The sequence below is a fragment of the Muntiacus reevesi genome, chromosome 1 (assembly GCF_963930625.1).
Source record: "Muntiacus reevesi chromosome 1, mMunRee1.1, whole genome shotgun sequence".
Lineage (NCBI taxonomy): Eukaryota > Metazoa > Chordata > Mammalia > Artiodactyla > Cervidae > Muntiacus > Muntiacus reevesi.
In genome coordinates this window covers 115,959,565-115,976,990 of record NC_089249.1, presented here as the reverse complement: position 1 = coordinate 115,976,990, position 17,426 = coordinate 115,959,565, and the positions used below count along the sequence as shown (strand labels likewise).

The window sequence follows — 17,426 nt, the reverse complement described above, 5'->3', positions numbered from 1 at the left end:
ACAAACCAGAAAATGCCTATTTTATGTTAGAAACATAAATGTAAAATTAAATTTGTATATTTATTTTGATCAGTTCTTAAAACGTTAATTCAAAGTTATATTTGAATAATATTTGACCTGGTTTTCTTCTGCTTTGAGGTTTTTTTTTTTTCCTTTCAGTTATATGTATATGTGTGTCTATTTTTCAAATTCTTTTCCCATTTAGGCTGTTACATAGTATTGAATAGAGTTCCTTGTTGGTTATCTGCTTTAAATGTAGCAGTGTATATATGTCTGTCTTGAGTTTTAAGTCAGGTTGATTTACTAAATATTTTCAGGGGACAGAAGGTTGGTATTTCTTGCCATTTAGGCAAAATTAATGTTTCAGAGTCAGTAAGTTTGACCGCTGTTCTTTTAAACAGCTTATAAGAATTCTTACAGGGAAAACCTATGATAGCTATATAGATTTTATAGATAAATTGTATCATTTTCCAAGAGCTTCCTTGAAGCATGTTATAGAATTCTCCATGAAACTCCTTTATTTTCCAGGTAGCCTTCTAAATTAAAATGTTATGCAGTGTATTTTTACCTCTCAGCTTCATAGGATAGAATATTTGGATACCATAGCTTGTAAATTATAAATATACACTGTCCTTGAAATCACCTTGATCACAAAGTTTATATTTTAAAATTATGCTTTAGGTTGCTAAATCCTCTGACCAATTCCTGAAAATTTTTCACAATTCACTTCGAATTAAGACTCTCTTATGATTACCACTAGTCTTATGTGTGTTACTCTGATACTGTCAATAGTGAATTTTATGTCACAGTAATCATATTTAGTTTTCATTAATATATTTCTATTAAAGTTATTTATATATCACATAGCCCAAATTTTCAAAGCATTTAGAGCAAAATGACATACTTTACGGTTTTAAAGTCATAATGATTAAGAGCTTCACTTATTTTAGAGTTTAGTAATTTTTAAAGAATGTTATTTGCAACTAGAACTGTAAAAAAAAAAATGCCAGTGATATTTTCATGTTTTCTCTTACAGCCTGATGTGTGAAAAAAGAATTTTTGAAACTGTGAATAGTGTAAGGCATCCCTTTTTGGTGAACCTTTTTGCATGTTTCCAAACCAAAGAGCATGTTTGCTTTGTAATGGAATATGCTGCCGGTGGGGACCTAATGATGCACATTCACACTGATGTCTTTTCTGAACCAAGAGCTGTGTGAGTATTTAGACATTTCTCTGAGTTTCTTCATGACTGATTGCTTTCTGGGAAGGAAGAAAACTCTCTGAATTTTAGATTTATTTTTTTCCCTTAAATGGAAAATAGAGAAAGGAGTCTTAGAACTCTTTACTTGCCTTTTTGTCATATATAAATGTATCTATTTTTCTCTGTTGTTCATGTTGAAAATTTCATACACTTGATAAGTCACACTTGATACTTAAGTCACACTTGATAAGTTAGATATACCATTTAGGTTTGCTTTAGTAAAACTTTTTTTTTCTAGTATATTTTATCCCTAAGGAATGCCATCTGGGACCATGGTTTTAAGTATTAACTATACTCAAAGTACATTGTTAAGTGAAAAAAAAATGTAGAAGAGTTCTTATCATATATTTGTATGAAATATTTATATTTGCATTTTAAAGGGTAGTTTAAAATAGTGTGCCTTAAGTATTAAAATACTTAATGCATATCCTTAAAATATCTCTGAAAAAATATAAAAGAAATTGATATGCATGCCACCTCCAATGAAAGGCGTAGAATCCAGATTTATGATAATAAATAACTGAGTATACTGTTTAAAATTTATATTTCACTGAATACTTACTAGATGTCAGGTACTGTGTTAATTAATTTATCACCATAATCCTTTTTGTAGTTTTTGAGTGTGATATTATATGGAAGTTTTGCTTATTCAGATGCAAAAGAATAAATAATAACAAACACTTGTGACTAAACATAATGTGTATGTATTCTCCCTCTGTTGTTATCTCAGTTTTATAGCTCTTAAGTGGAGCTAGGGATTTGAACCTAGGAAAATTTACTGTTAATCACTATACTCTATGTGCAGGTGTTTACCAGATTTATGTTTCCCGCCCTTACCTTGTTCCCTAACTTCCAACTCTAGTAACATTCAGCAGCCAACTTGACTTTTCCCTTTATGTAGCTGATAAGTATTTCAAGTATCTCAAAATGAACTCCTGATGTTTCCCATTTCCCCTCACTTCACTCACCATTCCCTAGCCTGTTGCTCTTCTAGTCTTCTCTTTTATTAAACGGTAGTACCATGTACCAGTTGTTCAGGCCAAGACACAAGAAGTTGTTCTTGATTCTCTTTTTTCCTTACCTGCAACATCTAAATTCTGCCTCCAAAACATAAAAATCATAAACCAGTGATTAGTAAATCATTGTTGTTGTTTAATCGCTAAGTTGAGACTGACTCTTTTGTGACCTCATGGACTGTAAGCTGCCAAGCTCCTCTGTTCATGTGATTTCCGAGGCAAGAATACTGGAGTGGGTTGTCATTTCCTTCTCCAAGGTATTTACCTGACCCAGGGATCGAACCTGCATCTCCTGAATTGGCAAGATTCTTTACCACAGGGAAGCTCAGTAAACCTTTATTGGGTTTATTATAAAGTCTTTATCTCTTGTCTGTATTCTGACAGTTGACATTTGTGTAATATTTTTAGTTTCCTCCCTTTATTTTATTCTTACCATAACGATTAGAGGTAGAACAGATAGTAGTACTGTCATATTTTCAAATTTCAAATAAAGAAATAGGGCATTAGTTCTGGTGGATAGTGAAGCTTTCAATAAAGGAGGCAAAAGCCACAAAATAATAGGTGGCTATTAAAAATTTGTTCCCTGAGTATTTAAAAATTAAAAACAGGCCATCTAGACTATGCCTAGCCCTGTACTAACTGCTGTGGAAATTTTGTTTTTGTTTTGTTATGCTTTTTTTTTTGAGATAAATATAAATTCCTATTTTGCATTAACACACTTTTTATTCTTTCTGAGAGTACAAATTACATAGTACCAATGAAACAATTAACCCCAGTGAAATACAAGAATAAAATGCTACATTGCAATACTTTATATCTGCAGTACCTCCCTGTAATCATTCAGATCTCACCTGCAATGTCATTTCTTTGAAGGTCCTTTCCTGAGTACTTTATCTAAAATATCACTGTATCACTAATGTCTAAATCAGGCCATTCTATTCTGTTTTATATTTTATGTTCTCCATATCACTTTATTTATATCTGAAATTGTCTTATTTATTTTTTACGTTTTTATTGTCTGTTTCCACTCACTAAAGGGGCACAATGATGACTATGTCTATTCTGTGTACTAGTGGAACACCTCAAGGGGAGGGGTAGCTCACATATACTAGGCAAACATATTCTGATTGCTTGAGACAGTGGAATTAAAATTAGTCCTAGCCTTGCTGTGTTCTAGCTATGTGATTTTAAATTAGAGCTTCATTTTCTGCTTCTGTGAAATATTTATCTTAAAGGTTTAATTTGAAGATACTCCCTGTACTCAGTTATTTACTAAGTATCATTAGGACAACCTATTTACAAATAAGCAAAAGAGAAATCAAGGTATTTTTATAATTGTCACAGTTTTGTTTTGCCACCAAAATAAGTTTGCTTCAAAAAGAAAAAAAAGCTACCTAAGCAAGTTTAGAATCACATTGTTTTAATGGACTTCACTTCTGATAATTATTTAAGATCTAATGTATAATAATATTTATTAATAGTTGAATTTTAAAATTCTCAAAATTATGGCTCCATCTTTGTAAAAATAAGTAAACACAAAACATAATTGTATTATCTATATGTACACATAAATGTTTGAAGAACAATCACCAAACTAAGAAGAGCAGTTATCTCTGTGGATAGTAGTGGCGTTAGGATGAGATGGAGATGTATGAATGAAAAACTGTGCTTTGGGGTAGGGGTGTTATGTGTTTTTTATAGAGGAATTATCCTTCTATTACTTGTAAAATTAAGATTCTCTTAAGTGTCTCCTTGTAGGCTATTCTACACTGAAGACAGCCCTGCATTTTTTAATTCATTCATTTATGATTGACCTACCTCCTCATTCATTAAAGTTATTGTGTATCAAGCATTTTGCTCAGTGTTTAGGCTGAATTCTGAAAAAGACAAACATGGTCCAATCCCTCAAGAGTTAATATTCTAGCTTGGCTGAAGTTTTCCTAAGATCAAAACCTATTTAGCCAATTTCCAGACCTCTTCATGTGTCCCAAGGCAATTTGAGGTCAATATCTAAACACAAACTCACTTTCCCCACAAAACTTGGGCTACTTCTGTATTTTTTCACCTCTTCATTATAATAAAAAGGAAACCTTGAGAATCACCTTCAGCTTTTCCTTCTCCCTCATCCTTTATATTAATAGCTAATGAGACACTAAGTCCTGTTGTGTTCATTTTAAAGTTTCTCTTGAATCCATCTCTTATTCTCTTTGTGGTCACTACATTAGAGGTTCTAATGATCTTTCATCTGTACTATCGTTTTAACCTTATCTGTTCCTTATCCCTCTGGATATCTACCTACTTGCACTCCAGCCTTCACACTACTATCAAGAAATTTTAACATAAATCTGATCATTCTGCTCTCTTTAATATGGTTTGATTCAGTATTGCTAAAAGAAGAATTTTCAGTACAGGCATACCTCAGAGATATTGCAAGTTCAGTTCCAGACCACTGCAATAAAACAAATATCATAATAAAGTGAGTCATGTGAATTTTCTGGTTTCCCAGTGCATTTAAGTTACATTTACACTATACTGTAGTCTATTAAGTGTATGATAGCATTGTCTTTTTAAAAAATGTACATAGTTTAATTAAATACTTTGCTAAAAAATGCTATCATCTGAACCTTTGCGATAGTAATGTCAGAGATCACAGATCACCATAACAAACATAATGGTGCTGAAAAAGTTTGAAATATTGAGAGAATTACTAAAATGTGACACAGAGACTTGAAGTGAGCAAATGCTGTTGAAAAAATGGCACCCATTGTGTTTCCATTCAGGGTTGCCACAAATCTTCAATTTGTTTAAAAAAAAAAAACAGCAGTTATCTGTGAAATACAGTAAAAGTGAAAATGCAGTAAAACAAGGTATGCCTTTGTTCATAATATGACAATCAGGGTCTTTTGCAACTAAATCTCAGGCTGTCTTCTCAGCCTCATCTTCCATTACTTCCCTCATCATTTACTTCAGCCACAAACTTGTCATTGGTTGTCAAACATTCTATGCCTTGTACACTGCTATTCCTTTCCCTCTTAGGGAAATGCCCTATGTTTCTCCCACAAAAATTTAACATCCTTCTGCCTTTATAATGGCATATTGTAATTTTTTCTAAAGAACCAGATAAAATATCTACTCTAAGGACTTAAGTGACCCCCACCCAGACGAAGTTAATGGCTTCCATTTTAGAGACTGTATTTTTCTTATTTTTAAAATACTTAGCACATATCTTACATGTCTGGCACATAAGGACTCAATAAATATTTGTGAAATTAGTTAACTAGAGTTCTGCTTCGAAGCATAGAAGTATAAACTCTGGGATTCAAAATAGTGAGATTTATTAAAATTCTTTTGATTTAATTCTTGAAACAGATTTTATGCTGCATGTGTAGTTCTTGGGTTGCAGTATTTACATGAACACAAAATCGTTTATAGGTAAGTAAAATTTTGATACTTTTCTAGTTGCTTATTGATATGAAGTAGAATTAAAGATGATTAAGAATAGTTTGTGTTTAACCATCTTCATAATTTTCTCTTTCATATGGTAAGTGACCACTAAAAAAGTTAAAACCCAATTTTGAAAGACATAGTTAACACAATAATTATATGATGAACTTCTTTGTTACTGGTCCTCTGACCATTACCTAATTAGAATAGTCAGATTGTAAGCTGGCCTATGATAATACAATTTACCAACAATATTCATCCTAGTGAATGTTTATATTCAGTTGATCCACTATAGAAAATTTCTATAGGCTACTACTACTGAAAATTTGTTCATGATAAGTAGCTTGTGCCATTTTGCTTCCTTCATTAAGCCTTGCTTAATGAAGTGTACTTGAGGACATAGCTGATTAGCTGATTTATGTACTGGCACAAACTCCTTACCAAATTGTAGACCAGTTAGAAATAGTTCATAGTCCAGCAAGTCGTCTGTGGATAACACTTTGAATAGCATTGCTCTAGATCAGACAAATTGTAGGAAGACCAGTCGGAATTAAAAGACTATAAACATGAGTTTATTCAAACTTCTAACAATGTTTTCAAAGTAATGGTTTCCTCATGACCTTATTTTACTCAAAGAATAAAATATTTTCAAGTTAATTTGTAGTCATTTAGTATGACTTAATAACTTCCTCTTTATTTTGAATTAATCTCTTAGAATGTTAAACCTGCTTGTTTATACCTTATTTATGCTGTTCATTTGACAATTCTTTCTTACGGATGGTATGTAGGGAATTCAAACAAGTCCAAGAGTTCCCTGGTGATATAGTGGTTTGGATTCAGTGCTTTCACTACTGTAGACCAAGTTCAATCCCTCATACGGGAACTGAGATCTTGCATGCCACATGGCATGGCCATTAACTTATTTATTTATTAAGCTTGAATATCATGAAAGTATAAGTATCATGAAAGATACATGAACTCTTTCTAAGCTTTAAAATATATATATTTAAATAGATAAAACATTTCTCTTAGATACATTCTTTTTTACATAATGGGGGAATAGTCAGAAATTATATTTTGTAAAGTAATAATCTTGCCAAAAAAAGAAAATGAATATTTATAATATAGTATTTATAGTAAATCTCAAACCATAATATGAAAAAACTCATTTTTTAGTAAAGAGAAAGTATAACTCATATTAAAATGATGTTTCTACTTTATTATCTACTGATTTTATTGATTTTTTTTTTCATTTTACTTTTTTTTTATCCTGAACAGAGATTTGAAATTGGATAACTTATTGCTAGATACAGAGGGCTTTGTGAAAATTGCTGATTTTGGTCTTTGCAAAGAAGGTAATTGGATATTTTAAAGTGCCTTTTCTAATAAATTACTATTGCTTTGTGCTTTGGAAGTTTTCAAGTTTGTCTATGGAAAGCAAAATTATTTTTTAATTTATTAAAAATTAAACTTTATTAAGATGTTACAGATTGTTCATATAACCTAATCTATAGCATTATTAAGAACTTATTCTGTGAACATGAATAAGATTGGGTTTTCAGAAATCACAGTATGGAAAATAAGACTCTCTTTGTATGGTTAATAATTTTGTCACTACTCTAAGAAAGCATTGGTCAATCACCAGATTTTTGGCTTTGCTGGGATTGTGCTGAGTAAATTTAAATTACATATGCCTAAAAACCTCTCCTGCCTCTTAAAACTTTTAACATTTTAAATAGGAAAAAATGCATATGCCTCAAGAATCTTGTGTGTGTGTGTACACAGAGGTAAATAAATATCCAAACTGGGAAAATTTGAATCATATGTAGCATAAGAAAGTGTAAAAAGCATGGGTTTAGGCACCACCCTTGAATCCTGACTCTGCCACTCATTTGCTCTGTGTCTTTGGACAAGTTACTTCTAACCTCATGGAGTCTGTCTTCTCAGCTATAAAATAAATGTAATTCTTCTTGTTTAGGAGTATTATGACAGCTAGAGATAGTGCCACAGTTTGTGGCACTGTGCCTAAGATAGCGAATAGGTACATTTAATATATTGTATTGTAGGAAACATTGTCTCCCTCTCTACACTTGTACTTCTTGTTTCTTATTCAGCTTTCTTTCCACCATATACTGTAGTGCTCGGCACATCTTAAGTATTTAGTAAATATTTAATTAATAAGCAGTTGAATAAATGAATGAATGAATTTTGTAAAGCTTTGTCCATTATTTACCCACTGATCTCCTAACTATTGAATCCAGTGAAAGTTTTTTTCTTTTATTGAATCTCACTGTATTGGACATCTATCAGACACTGTTGACTGAAATGGTTTTGCTCCTCGGAGTCTGGACTTAGCCCATTGCTATTCTTAGGTAGTTTTTAGCTAGCAATTATATACTAATGATTCCCAAATCTATCATTTCCTTTCCAAACATATATAGTCAACTATCTACTAGACAGTTTTACTTGAACAGTCAGTCAGTAGGTACCTGAATCATTATCCAAACAGAAATAGTTCTTTTCCTCAGTCTCATTTGCAGTTGATGGCGCCATAATCCTCCCAGTCTCCCAATCCGAAAATGTGAAATTGTTCTGCACTGTCTCCTCTTCATTACTTTCCACATCCAGTTAATCACCAAATTGTATTGACATCTGCCTCCTTGATGTTTAGTTTTTTTTCAAACAATATTTAAGTCTTTCATCTCCCCTCTACTCCCCTCTCCCTTTCTCCTCCCCTCTATTTGCAATCATCATCTTGTTTTAACAAGGCTACTTTAATAGCCTCTTAACTTTTCTGTCTCTATTCTTTTTCTTCCTCAAATCTCAACCTGCCATATAATTGCTAAAATACAAAAGAGGCCCATATAAATTCAAAGCTGAGCATGGTACGTCCCTACTGAAAACCTGCAGTGGCAAAGACGTGATATATATTGCCCCACCTGATCTGCCAGCCTCCTTCTCCAGCCAGATCTCTCGCAGCTTTCTTCTTAGTACCTTCTGTTCCAGCAAAACCAAACTGCTTACAGTCTTTGTTTTTTCACCACTATCACTTATCTCAATCTATTTGCTGACATCTGTTCATCCTTTATGCTTCTCAGGTATCACCTGTGCATATAAGTTACCCGAGACTCATCTCTTCCTGTCTCAAGTACCAAGTCAGCTTTCTAACACTTTGGAATACGTTCAGACATTTTCTTCAATAAGTAGGATTTTTATTTGACTAATTTATTACTATATTTTGAGGAACATATTTGGGCTTCCCTTGTAACTCAGTCGGTAAAGAATCTGCCTGCAATGCAGGAGACCCAGGTTCAGTTCCTGGGTCAGGAAGATACCCTGGAGAAGGAAATGGCATCCCACTCTAGTATTCTTACCTGGAGAATCCCATGGACAGAAGAGCCTGGCAGGCTACAATCCAGGGGGCCACAAGAGTCAGACATGATTTAGTGACTAAATATGAAGAATGTATTTAGAAAACCAGTTAGCTAAAATGTTAATACTGTATCTCTGTATAATATGATACACTCATTCAACTCTTGATTATCCAAGGGTTTGCTTTTGGTAGTTTTCAGACTATACTCAAAGCAATTTTTATAATAAAGCAAGTAAGTGTATTTTAAAAATTTAGTTGACAGGGTAGAAATTAAAGTTTAGAATAAGTTTTTTTTTTCTTTTGTAACTTCTTAGCAGTGCTTATAAAGTAATGACAAGAAAGAAAAAATAAGTGGTAAAATGAAACATGGAAATTTTATTTATTTTTATCCATTAATTAAATAATAGAGTTGCTTTTGCACAGTTTACTCCATATTAATTCTTAGCATTTTCTTTAAAATCTTTTTCATGGGCTACCCTAGTGGTCTAGTGACCAGGACTCTGAGCTGTCAATACAGGGGATCTGGATTTGATTCCTGGTCAGCGAGCTAGATCCCACGTTCCATAGCTAAAAGATCCTGCATGCTGCAACTAAAGATTCTATGTGCTGCAGCTAGGATCTGGTGAAGCCAAAAATAATAAATATAAAAAAAGACTCTCTGATGTATTTTGGGTTTGATCACCATGCACAAATGTACACCTTTAATTTTGCTTCCTAACGATATCTTCTGACTCTTATGCTAGATTTTTTTCTTTGCTAACAAATATTTGAATTTTATCTTTTTCAGGAATGGGATATGGAGACAGAACAAGCACATTTTGTGGCACTCCTGAATTTCTTGCCCCAGAAGTGTTAACAGAAACATCCTATACAAGGGCTGTAGATTGGTGGGGTCTTGGTGTCCTTATATATGAAATGCTCGTTGGTGAGGTAAGTAGTATAAGATAGATAAAAGGGAAAGATGATTGAAAGAACAAAGCATGTCATTTATAAAACCACTTAATATGTTTCCTGCATAAGTATAACTTAAGCTTTATAAATACTTATATGTATTAGTAATGCTTATGATCCTATATTACCTTCACTGTCTTTTTTAGGTTTTTATATTTGCGGAATATATACCAGTGTTTTGAAAATAGTTTAATTTAGTGTTGCTATGGGCTTCCCAGGTGGCGCTGGTGGTAAAAAACCTGCCCGCTTGTGCAGGTAGACGTAAGAAATTAGGTTCAGTCCCTGGATTGGGAAGATACCCTGGAGAAGGGCAAGGTAACCCACTCCAGTATTCTTGCCTGGAGAATCCCATGGACAAAGGAGCCTGGTGGGCTCCAGTCCATGGGATCACAGAACATAGGATGCAACTGAAGTGCTCTAGCACACTCGCATGGTTATACTTCATGATTTTTAAACACAGTCATACATAACTGATCGTTTCATAGGAAGTAGAAAGCAGGAAGACTGAAAAGAGGAATGTATTCTGTATCTATAAAGAAATGTCAGCTATACATTGGTTGGAGATAAATGTTATTTTCAGAAGCAATATAGCAGAATTGAAGAGGTTAACATTTTTTTCCTACTATTTTCTTTATAGTAACTTAAAATAAATTTCTGAGGATAAGTTAGTTTTACACAGAAATTGTTACCACTTAGAAAACAGTGAATTATATTTAATTAATAAAACAGTAAGAAGTTACTATTTTGTTATAAATTGTTGAAAATGATGAATTAGGTGGAATTAAGAAAGAGTAAATATTTAGACAAGTAATTGAAAACTACTTAGATGGGCTTGATGGTCTTGAGATGAAAGAAAAATTTTCTTAGGGAATTGGTTCCTTGTTCTGCAGTTTTTCCAATGCCAGTGACCAACCTTGTACATTCTAAGCATGAAAAAACTAGTAGCTGAATGAATGAATGAATGGCTAAATTGTTGAATGTCAGAAATTTCTAGTTTTGCTTTGTGATTGTCATTTAGTGGCACATATCCCAAACAAGTAAATAAATGATTTTAGTTCATCCACTGACAATGCCTTTTGATATGTAAATTGGAATGGAACCTTGGGAAAGATTGAAAAGAAATAGTGAATTAAAATATATACTATGTGCTAGGTAGGCACTGTTCTATGTGCTTTATGAGTATTAGCTCACTTAATTTTTCATCAGCCTTTAATGATCTCAGTAGTAGTCTTATGTTTATTTCTAGATGCATAATTAGAGACACAAAGAAGTTAGTAACTTTAAAGTTATACAGCTCTCATATAGTGGAGCTTGGATTTTAACTTAATCTCTAAACCACTGTACTTTGCTGCCTCCAAGATAGGGTATCCACACAAATTTATTTCACCTCTGTTTAGAAAAGAGAAAAGCATACAGTGCTTTGAGGCAGAAAGATATATTTTACACCTTTTCACAGTTCTCTTTACTTTCTACTAGTGCCAGAAGTACCATAATAGTTGTTTCTATAAGCTCTGACATACTTAAACTTTTTTTAAGTAACATTTTTGTTGCTTTTTAAAAAAATTTAGTGTTCAATTATGTATGAGATTTGTTACCAAAAATTAGGTGCTTGCTTAAAATTTACTCTTCATATTGGAGATGACATGCAAAAGATGAGAGTCTACTATCAAATACTATAGAATTAAGAGCCAATTAATTTTACTCCCCCTGATTCTAAACTATCTGGGAGATTTGGCAGTGAACAGTGAGGAAGTTCCTGTTTCATATTGTTTAAAGGAACTTCTCATTGGTTAAGCACTTACTAGGAGATAAAAGACAGTGAATCTGGCTATTTCTTCACAATTGCCTTTTGCAATTTTATTTCTTTTTAGCACCTCCATAAAAGGAGAATTGGGAAAAGAAACTTAAAATTCATTGGTACATATATTTTGTAATTTTATAGCACTGGTGAAATCTTAGCTTTACCTTTTCTTAAATTTATAAAAGTGAGGTTTGGCTAAAGTTTATATCTAATTCCTCTATTATTACAAATGATTGAAAACTTACTGGATATATCATGTTTTCAAATTTGTATGAGTTGTGAGGACTTGAATCAACCCTAGGAATAAACTAACATATCAGGTCTCCTTTCTCTGTGCCAAAGAAGAGTGAAGATACCAGAGAAGTTTAAAATAACCATAGATATTAGAATTAGATCCTTGACATCTGATCAGACTATTGAATTTTTTTAATGTGTGCTTAAAATAGATTTGTTAACCTTCCATTGTTAGTACTGTTAGCTTATAATCTGTTTGCAGAAAAAAAAACAGTTTAACAAGTATGTAAATACATTTTCACTATTCAAAGACTTGTGGAGTGATAGTTTTCAAACACAAAATTGACTTATCAGATAGGAGTCAAAATTGCTTCGTATTACCATTTGAAATTCTCATTGAAAATTCTTGTGAAATAGGATTTTCCCCTGACTTACTGTCTCAATCCCAGAAATTATATTGTCCCATATAACAGGTATTCAATTTATGTATTTTGAGTGAGTAAATAAAACAAACCTGATTTTGACACAGCAAGCCTTATAAAACCAAGTTTTATCAAACCAAAACTGAAATTTTGATAACTGAAAAGTCTGAAATTTTCTTAGATACAAGCAATAAGATTAGCCCTTCAATTTTAGTATGTTGGGTTCTGAAATGATTTTCATAGGTTCCTCAGGTCAGAGATCCCTCTCCTGTTGATACTGCTTTCTGCTTGGCTCTTGTTCTTTAAAAATTAACAGGAAGTAAGCAGCCAAATCTAAGGTGTCTGAAATTTTGAGGTAGTAAGTCATATTTCATAGCAATATTTTCAGTGTAGTTGAGAGTTTATCCCTATGTACATCAAATTGTTATACTGAATGTTTATTTAACTACTTTTTTTTATTAACTACTCAGCGTAATTACTGTCACTATGAGCAACCATCTTAACATTCTTCTGCTGAAATGCCTCAAGACCTGTTGTGTATAGAGCATTAAATATGCCTGGAAATGATGTGTTTTTTGGCTCCTTTCAGTTTAATTTTGTTTACAGTTGCTTCTTAGTACAGGCAAATTGTCTCTGATTGTGTTTTGCCGTTATTAGTTTGCTATTGACTATGGAATTTGGAACACATTCATGTCTGATGTATCTCCACAAACTGTGCTTCCCTCTGTAGTAACACTTCACCTTATGCATTTCTTTCTGTCTTTCCACAAGATTTCAATAAGCGTATATGGTGTGTCCTCTGGATAATAGATAGGTATCTATTGTGTGTCTGTTGTAGCTTCTTGTAGTCCTTATTTGTTTTGGTGGAGGGTTTTTGTTTGATTTTGTTTTTCCTTTTTCTTATTTTCCTCACTTCATGGTTCTTTGTTGTATTTCAGAACTGTGAATAGGTAAGATTTTACGTATTGAACTCATTTTTACTAACTCAGGGGTATTTCTTCTAGTCTCCCTTTCCTGGTGATGATGAAGAGGAGGTATTTGACAGTATTGTAAATGATGAAGTAAGGTATCCAAGGTTCTTATCTACAGAAGCCATTTCAATAATGAGAAGGGTAAGAATTTTGTTGTAATATATATGTTTTATTTATAAAATAAATACAATACTCAAATACTTTGGCCACCTGATGTAAAGAACTGACTCATTGGAAAAGATCCTAATGCTGAGAAAGATGGAAGGCAGGAGGAGAAGGGGACAACAGAGGATAAGAGGTTGGATGGCATCACCAACTCAATGGACATGAGTTTGAACAAGTTCAGGGAGTTGGTAATAGACAGCAAAGCCTAGTGGTATTGGACAGGGAAGTCCATGGGGTTTCAAAGAGTCAGACACGACTGAGCGACTGAACTGACTGATATTAAGAATATTTCCGAGTAGCATTTTAGAAATTGTTTTTCAGTCATAGATGTTCATGGTTTAGACAAACACATACCAAAAGAAACTCTAAAAGGTTGCAAGTTATGAGAATCCTTCTCAGTGAATCTCTGGTTTTATATTTACTTTCTTCCTTTATATTGTATTAGTTATTAAGAAGAAATCCTGAGCGACGCCTTGGAGCTGGTGAAAAAGATGCAGAGGATGTGAAAAAACACCCATTTTTCCGAGTAAGTGTGAAAGTTTAAAAATTTTTTGATACTATAGCAGTTAGAAGTAGGAAACTAAACTGATCATTTTATATTTTGTAATCCAGCTAATTGATTGGAGCGCTCTGATGGACAAAAAAGTTAAGCCGCCATTTGTACCTACAATTAGAGGACGGGAAGATGTTAGTAATTTTGATGACGAATTTACCTCAGAAGCACCTATTCTGACTCCACCTCGAGAACCAAGGATACTTTCAGAAGAGGAGCAAGAAATGTTCAGAGATTTTGACTACATTGCTGATTGGTGTTAAGTTCCTACACACTGTGAAACCAAGCAGACTCACTCCAAGAAGACCTCTTAAAAATAGCAGCCCTTCATTTGCTCTCTGTGCCAACAAAAGCTTCTGAGTTTTTTTTTTTTAAACATATGAAGATGTGTTTAAAAGTACTATTCTAATACCTTCTTGAAAAGTGGCTTTTCAATATATTTTAAACAAAATTCTGAACACTGGAAACAGTTTCATGGAGTTTAAGCTAAATGAACATCACTCATGAAAATCTATCACAAATGAATACTTTTGGATCAATAGTCTTATTTTTTAAAATCAGAGGGGAAAAAAACACTCTTCTACAGTCCCTAGCTTTGCCGTATGCCTGCCTTAAATGGAAGGAAAATTAATTAGTTAATTTTCCTTAGGTGTGTTTTACAAAAAGAGGAAAAGAGGGCCTAGGATGTTATTACTATTCACACATAGTATGATTGTTTGAATAAGGCAAATGCTCTTATTTTTTTAAAGAAATTACTGTAATATCCAAAAAAATGTAGTAATAGTTTGTGCACATTTTGGGGCTTTTTTAAAATGAAATGAATTGATGTCTTGTATTATATATTTTCTATATTTATTAGAAAATTTTTATTGCCTTATCTTTACCAACCATGTAACAGAGCCTCATAGCTTTCCAAATGAGCTATTTGCCAAACAATCTTATTAAATCAACCATGCTGAAACAAACAGGAACAACTAAACATCTGCATTTACTTAAAATTTTAAGAATGAGGACTTAATGATCATCCTGAACCAAGATACTGTTACCTGTATGCATTCCCAAAGTCTAGATGCTTAGTACATTCAGTCATACTTTCTTCCAGAATCAGTGAACTGATTGCTCCTTTTTTTGATATGCATTGTACATTTATCAACCTAGTTCATCTTGTTCTTGTGTCTACTGTAGAAGGGAACTATATCTTTGTTAAAACATATGGATTATCATTGTATACATGCTGTGAACATGTATATGTGCAAGTTGTAATGTATTCTATGTTGTAGGTTTATTATTTAATTTCACCACTTCATCACTTTTGTACAGTGGCCAAGCAGACACCTCAGACTCCAGCATTTACATTAAGTGCATTTGTACATTTTAGGCCACTGGATCCAGATTTTATATTGGCAGTTACTGAGGGCAGAAGCAATATATTATAACAGAATGTATAAATATTTTTGATAAAACAGTCTATATTTTATAAAAATTATTATAACACTAAAGCTGTACCTCAAAAGTTTCAAAAATAATTTGATCAAATACTTTGTACAAGGATCCATTTGTGGCTTTTTAATGCCCTTATAGGAAAGTCTTTTTGCAAGCCTTGACTTTTCTACTTGCCTGGAGTTTTGGGTTTTTTTCTTTGTTTTGTTTCAATTATTTTCCCTCTTAGCCCATGACTTTATTGTTTTTCCTTAGTTCAATAATAACATCTTTGATTCCATGCTTAGCATGTTAGGGTCGTCATACCTCAGGAATAGCAAGTTGTTAACTAACCAATAATGAATTAACCATTTAATCACTGTTGTCTTATGTCTTTAAAAAATGCTGAAGTTTAAATCCTATGAGAAAATGAAATCCCTTTGATTTATAGAGGATTTTTGAACTTAAAACATACATGAATATTCCGCCTTGCCAGGGTATGTTGGCATGTCTTTGCTATACTCTGAGAACAGTTAAAACTGTTCAGAGATAATTTCTATTTCCTTATAAATTGATTATAAACCATGTTCCCTTGGGGGAAAATCTTATAGGAAAAGGGAGCAATATGTTATTTTAAAATTATTTTAAAATGCCAGTTCACTTCCTTGGTAAAGGACAGTAGAGGATCTTAGCTAAACTGTCTGCTTTTAAACAGTGTTAATACAACATTAAAAAAACACTAAATACTTTTGAGGTACAGTCTGCTCACCTTTTCTGGTTCTCAAATATGCATAGAAAGCAATGTCTAAAATAGGTTTTTAGCATTAAAAACTGACATAGCATTTTGTAACTACACAGTGTACAGAATTTTTTTTTAATTAAAGTCAATCACTAAAAAAATTAGAGGGCAGGGTATATTCACACAATTAAGCTGAAGAAAGCACTAATTTTTTTTCTGTAGTTTTAAAAATATATATATTTTAGTCAGATTTAAAATTTTTAAACTCTATAGAGTGTAAATATATTTTGTTATTACTGTATGTGTAAGTGACTGCTCAAGCACTTTGTAAGGAAATTAGGATATTTTAGAATGGTACACTATGCATTCAAATGAAATGTGCCTTTATGTCATTTTAAGAAAAAGTGTTTTGCAGTCATAAATTACCACAAATGCACAAATTAAAGTTTAAATAGATTGTAATTTGTAACTTTGTTTTTAAGTATTATTTCCTTTTGGAAACTTACTGTTGGTCAAAATATGTATTAGCTTTACTATATTCAAGATCTTGAAGACAAGTTAACTTTAGTTAATCTTCTTGCAGGTACTTTTAGTCCTGGGGAAGGGCAAAATCATTAAGACTCAAACCGAATTTTCTACTTCACTGGTTATACTGGGAAGATTTTTCATTTTTTTCCTGTAAGTTTAGTGTTTACTTACGCAGTGCCTTCTGTGTGCTGGACACTAAGGATAGAAAAGTACAAAAAAGAAAGCACCGAAGTCTTCATAAATGACGAATGGTATACATCAGTGCTAAAATGTATTATATGTACTTTTGTTTGAGATTAATTTATTTAATTTTAGGACATGACTTTTTGAAAATAGGTAAATGAAAACAGATTACTAGCCATTTTGTAGTCATCTTATTCAAAAATTATGAGTGGAATATTTTAGAAATGTAAAAAAGATCCATGCTATCTCCGTGACAGAAACTAAGGTCATAATGTAAATCACCATTATATGTTGACTAAATGAAAACTGCATTATAGATTGAAGTCTAACAGGAGTTTTACAAGTACTGCTAATCTTTCCAAAGCG

At 32.5% G+C, this 17,426-nt stretch overlaps 1 protein-coding gene across 3 annotated transcripts in view; it reads left to right on the top strand.

Annotated features, from left to right (window-relative positions):
• PKN2 (protein kinase N2) overlaps positions 1-16,356 on the top strand; it is a 138,955-nt gene extending 122,599 nt beyond the window's left edge. For all 3 annotated transcript variants that reach the window (XM_065909589.1, XM_065909580.1, XM_065909598.1), the window contains exons 16-22: positions 1,037-1,213; positions 5,647-5,709; positions 7,000-7,076; positions 9,882-10,024; positions 13,507-13,614; positions 14,084-14,164; positions 14,251-16,356. In XM_065909589.1, the coding sequence (XP_065765661.1) occupies positions 1,037-1,213; positions 5,647-5,709; positions 7,000-7,076; positions 9,882-10,024; positions 13,507-13,614; positions 14,084-14,164; positions 14,251-14,454 (853 nt within the window). In that variant the 3' untranslated portion in view covers positions 14,455-16,356. The remainder of the gene's footprint in view (positions 1-1,036; positions 1,214-5,646; positions 5,710-6,999; positions 7,077-9,881; positions 10,025-13,506; positions 13,615-14,083; positions 14,165-14,250) is intronic.
• The last annotated feature ends 1,070 nt before the right edge of the window (positions 16,357-17,426 follow it).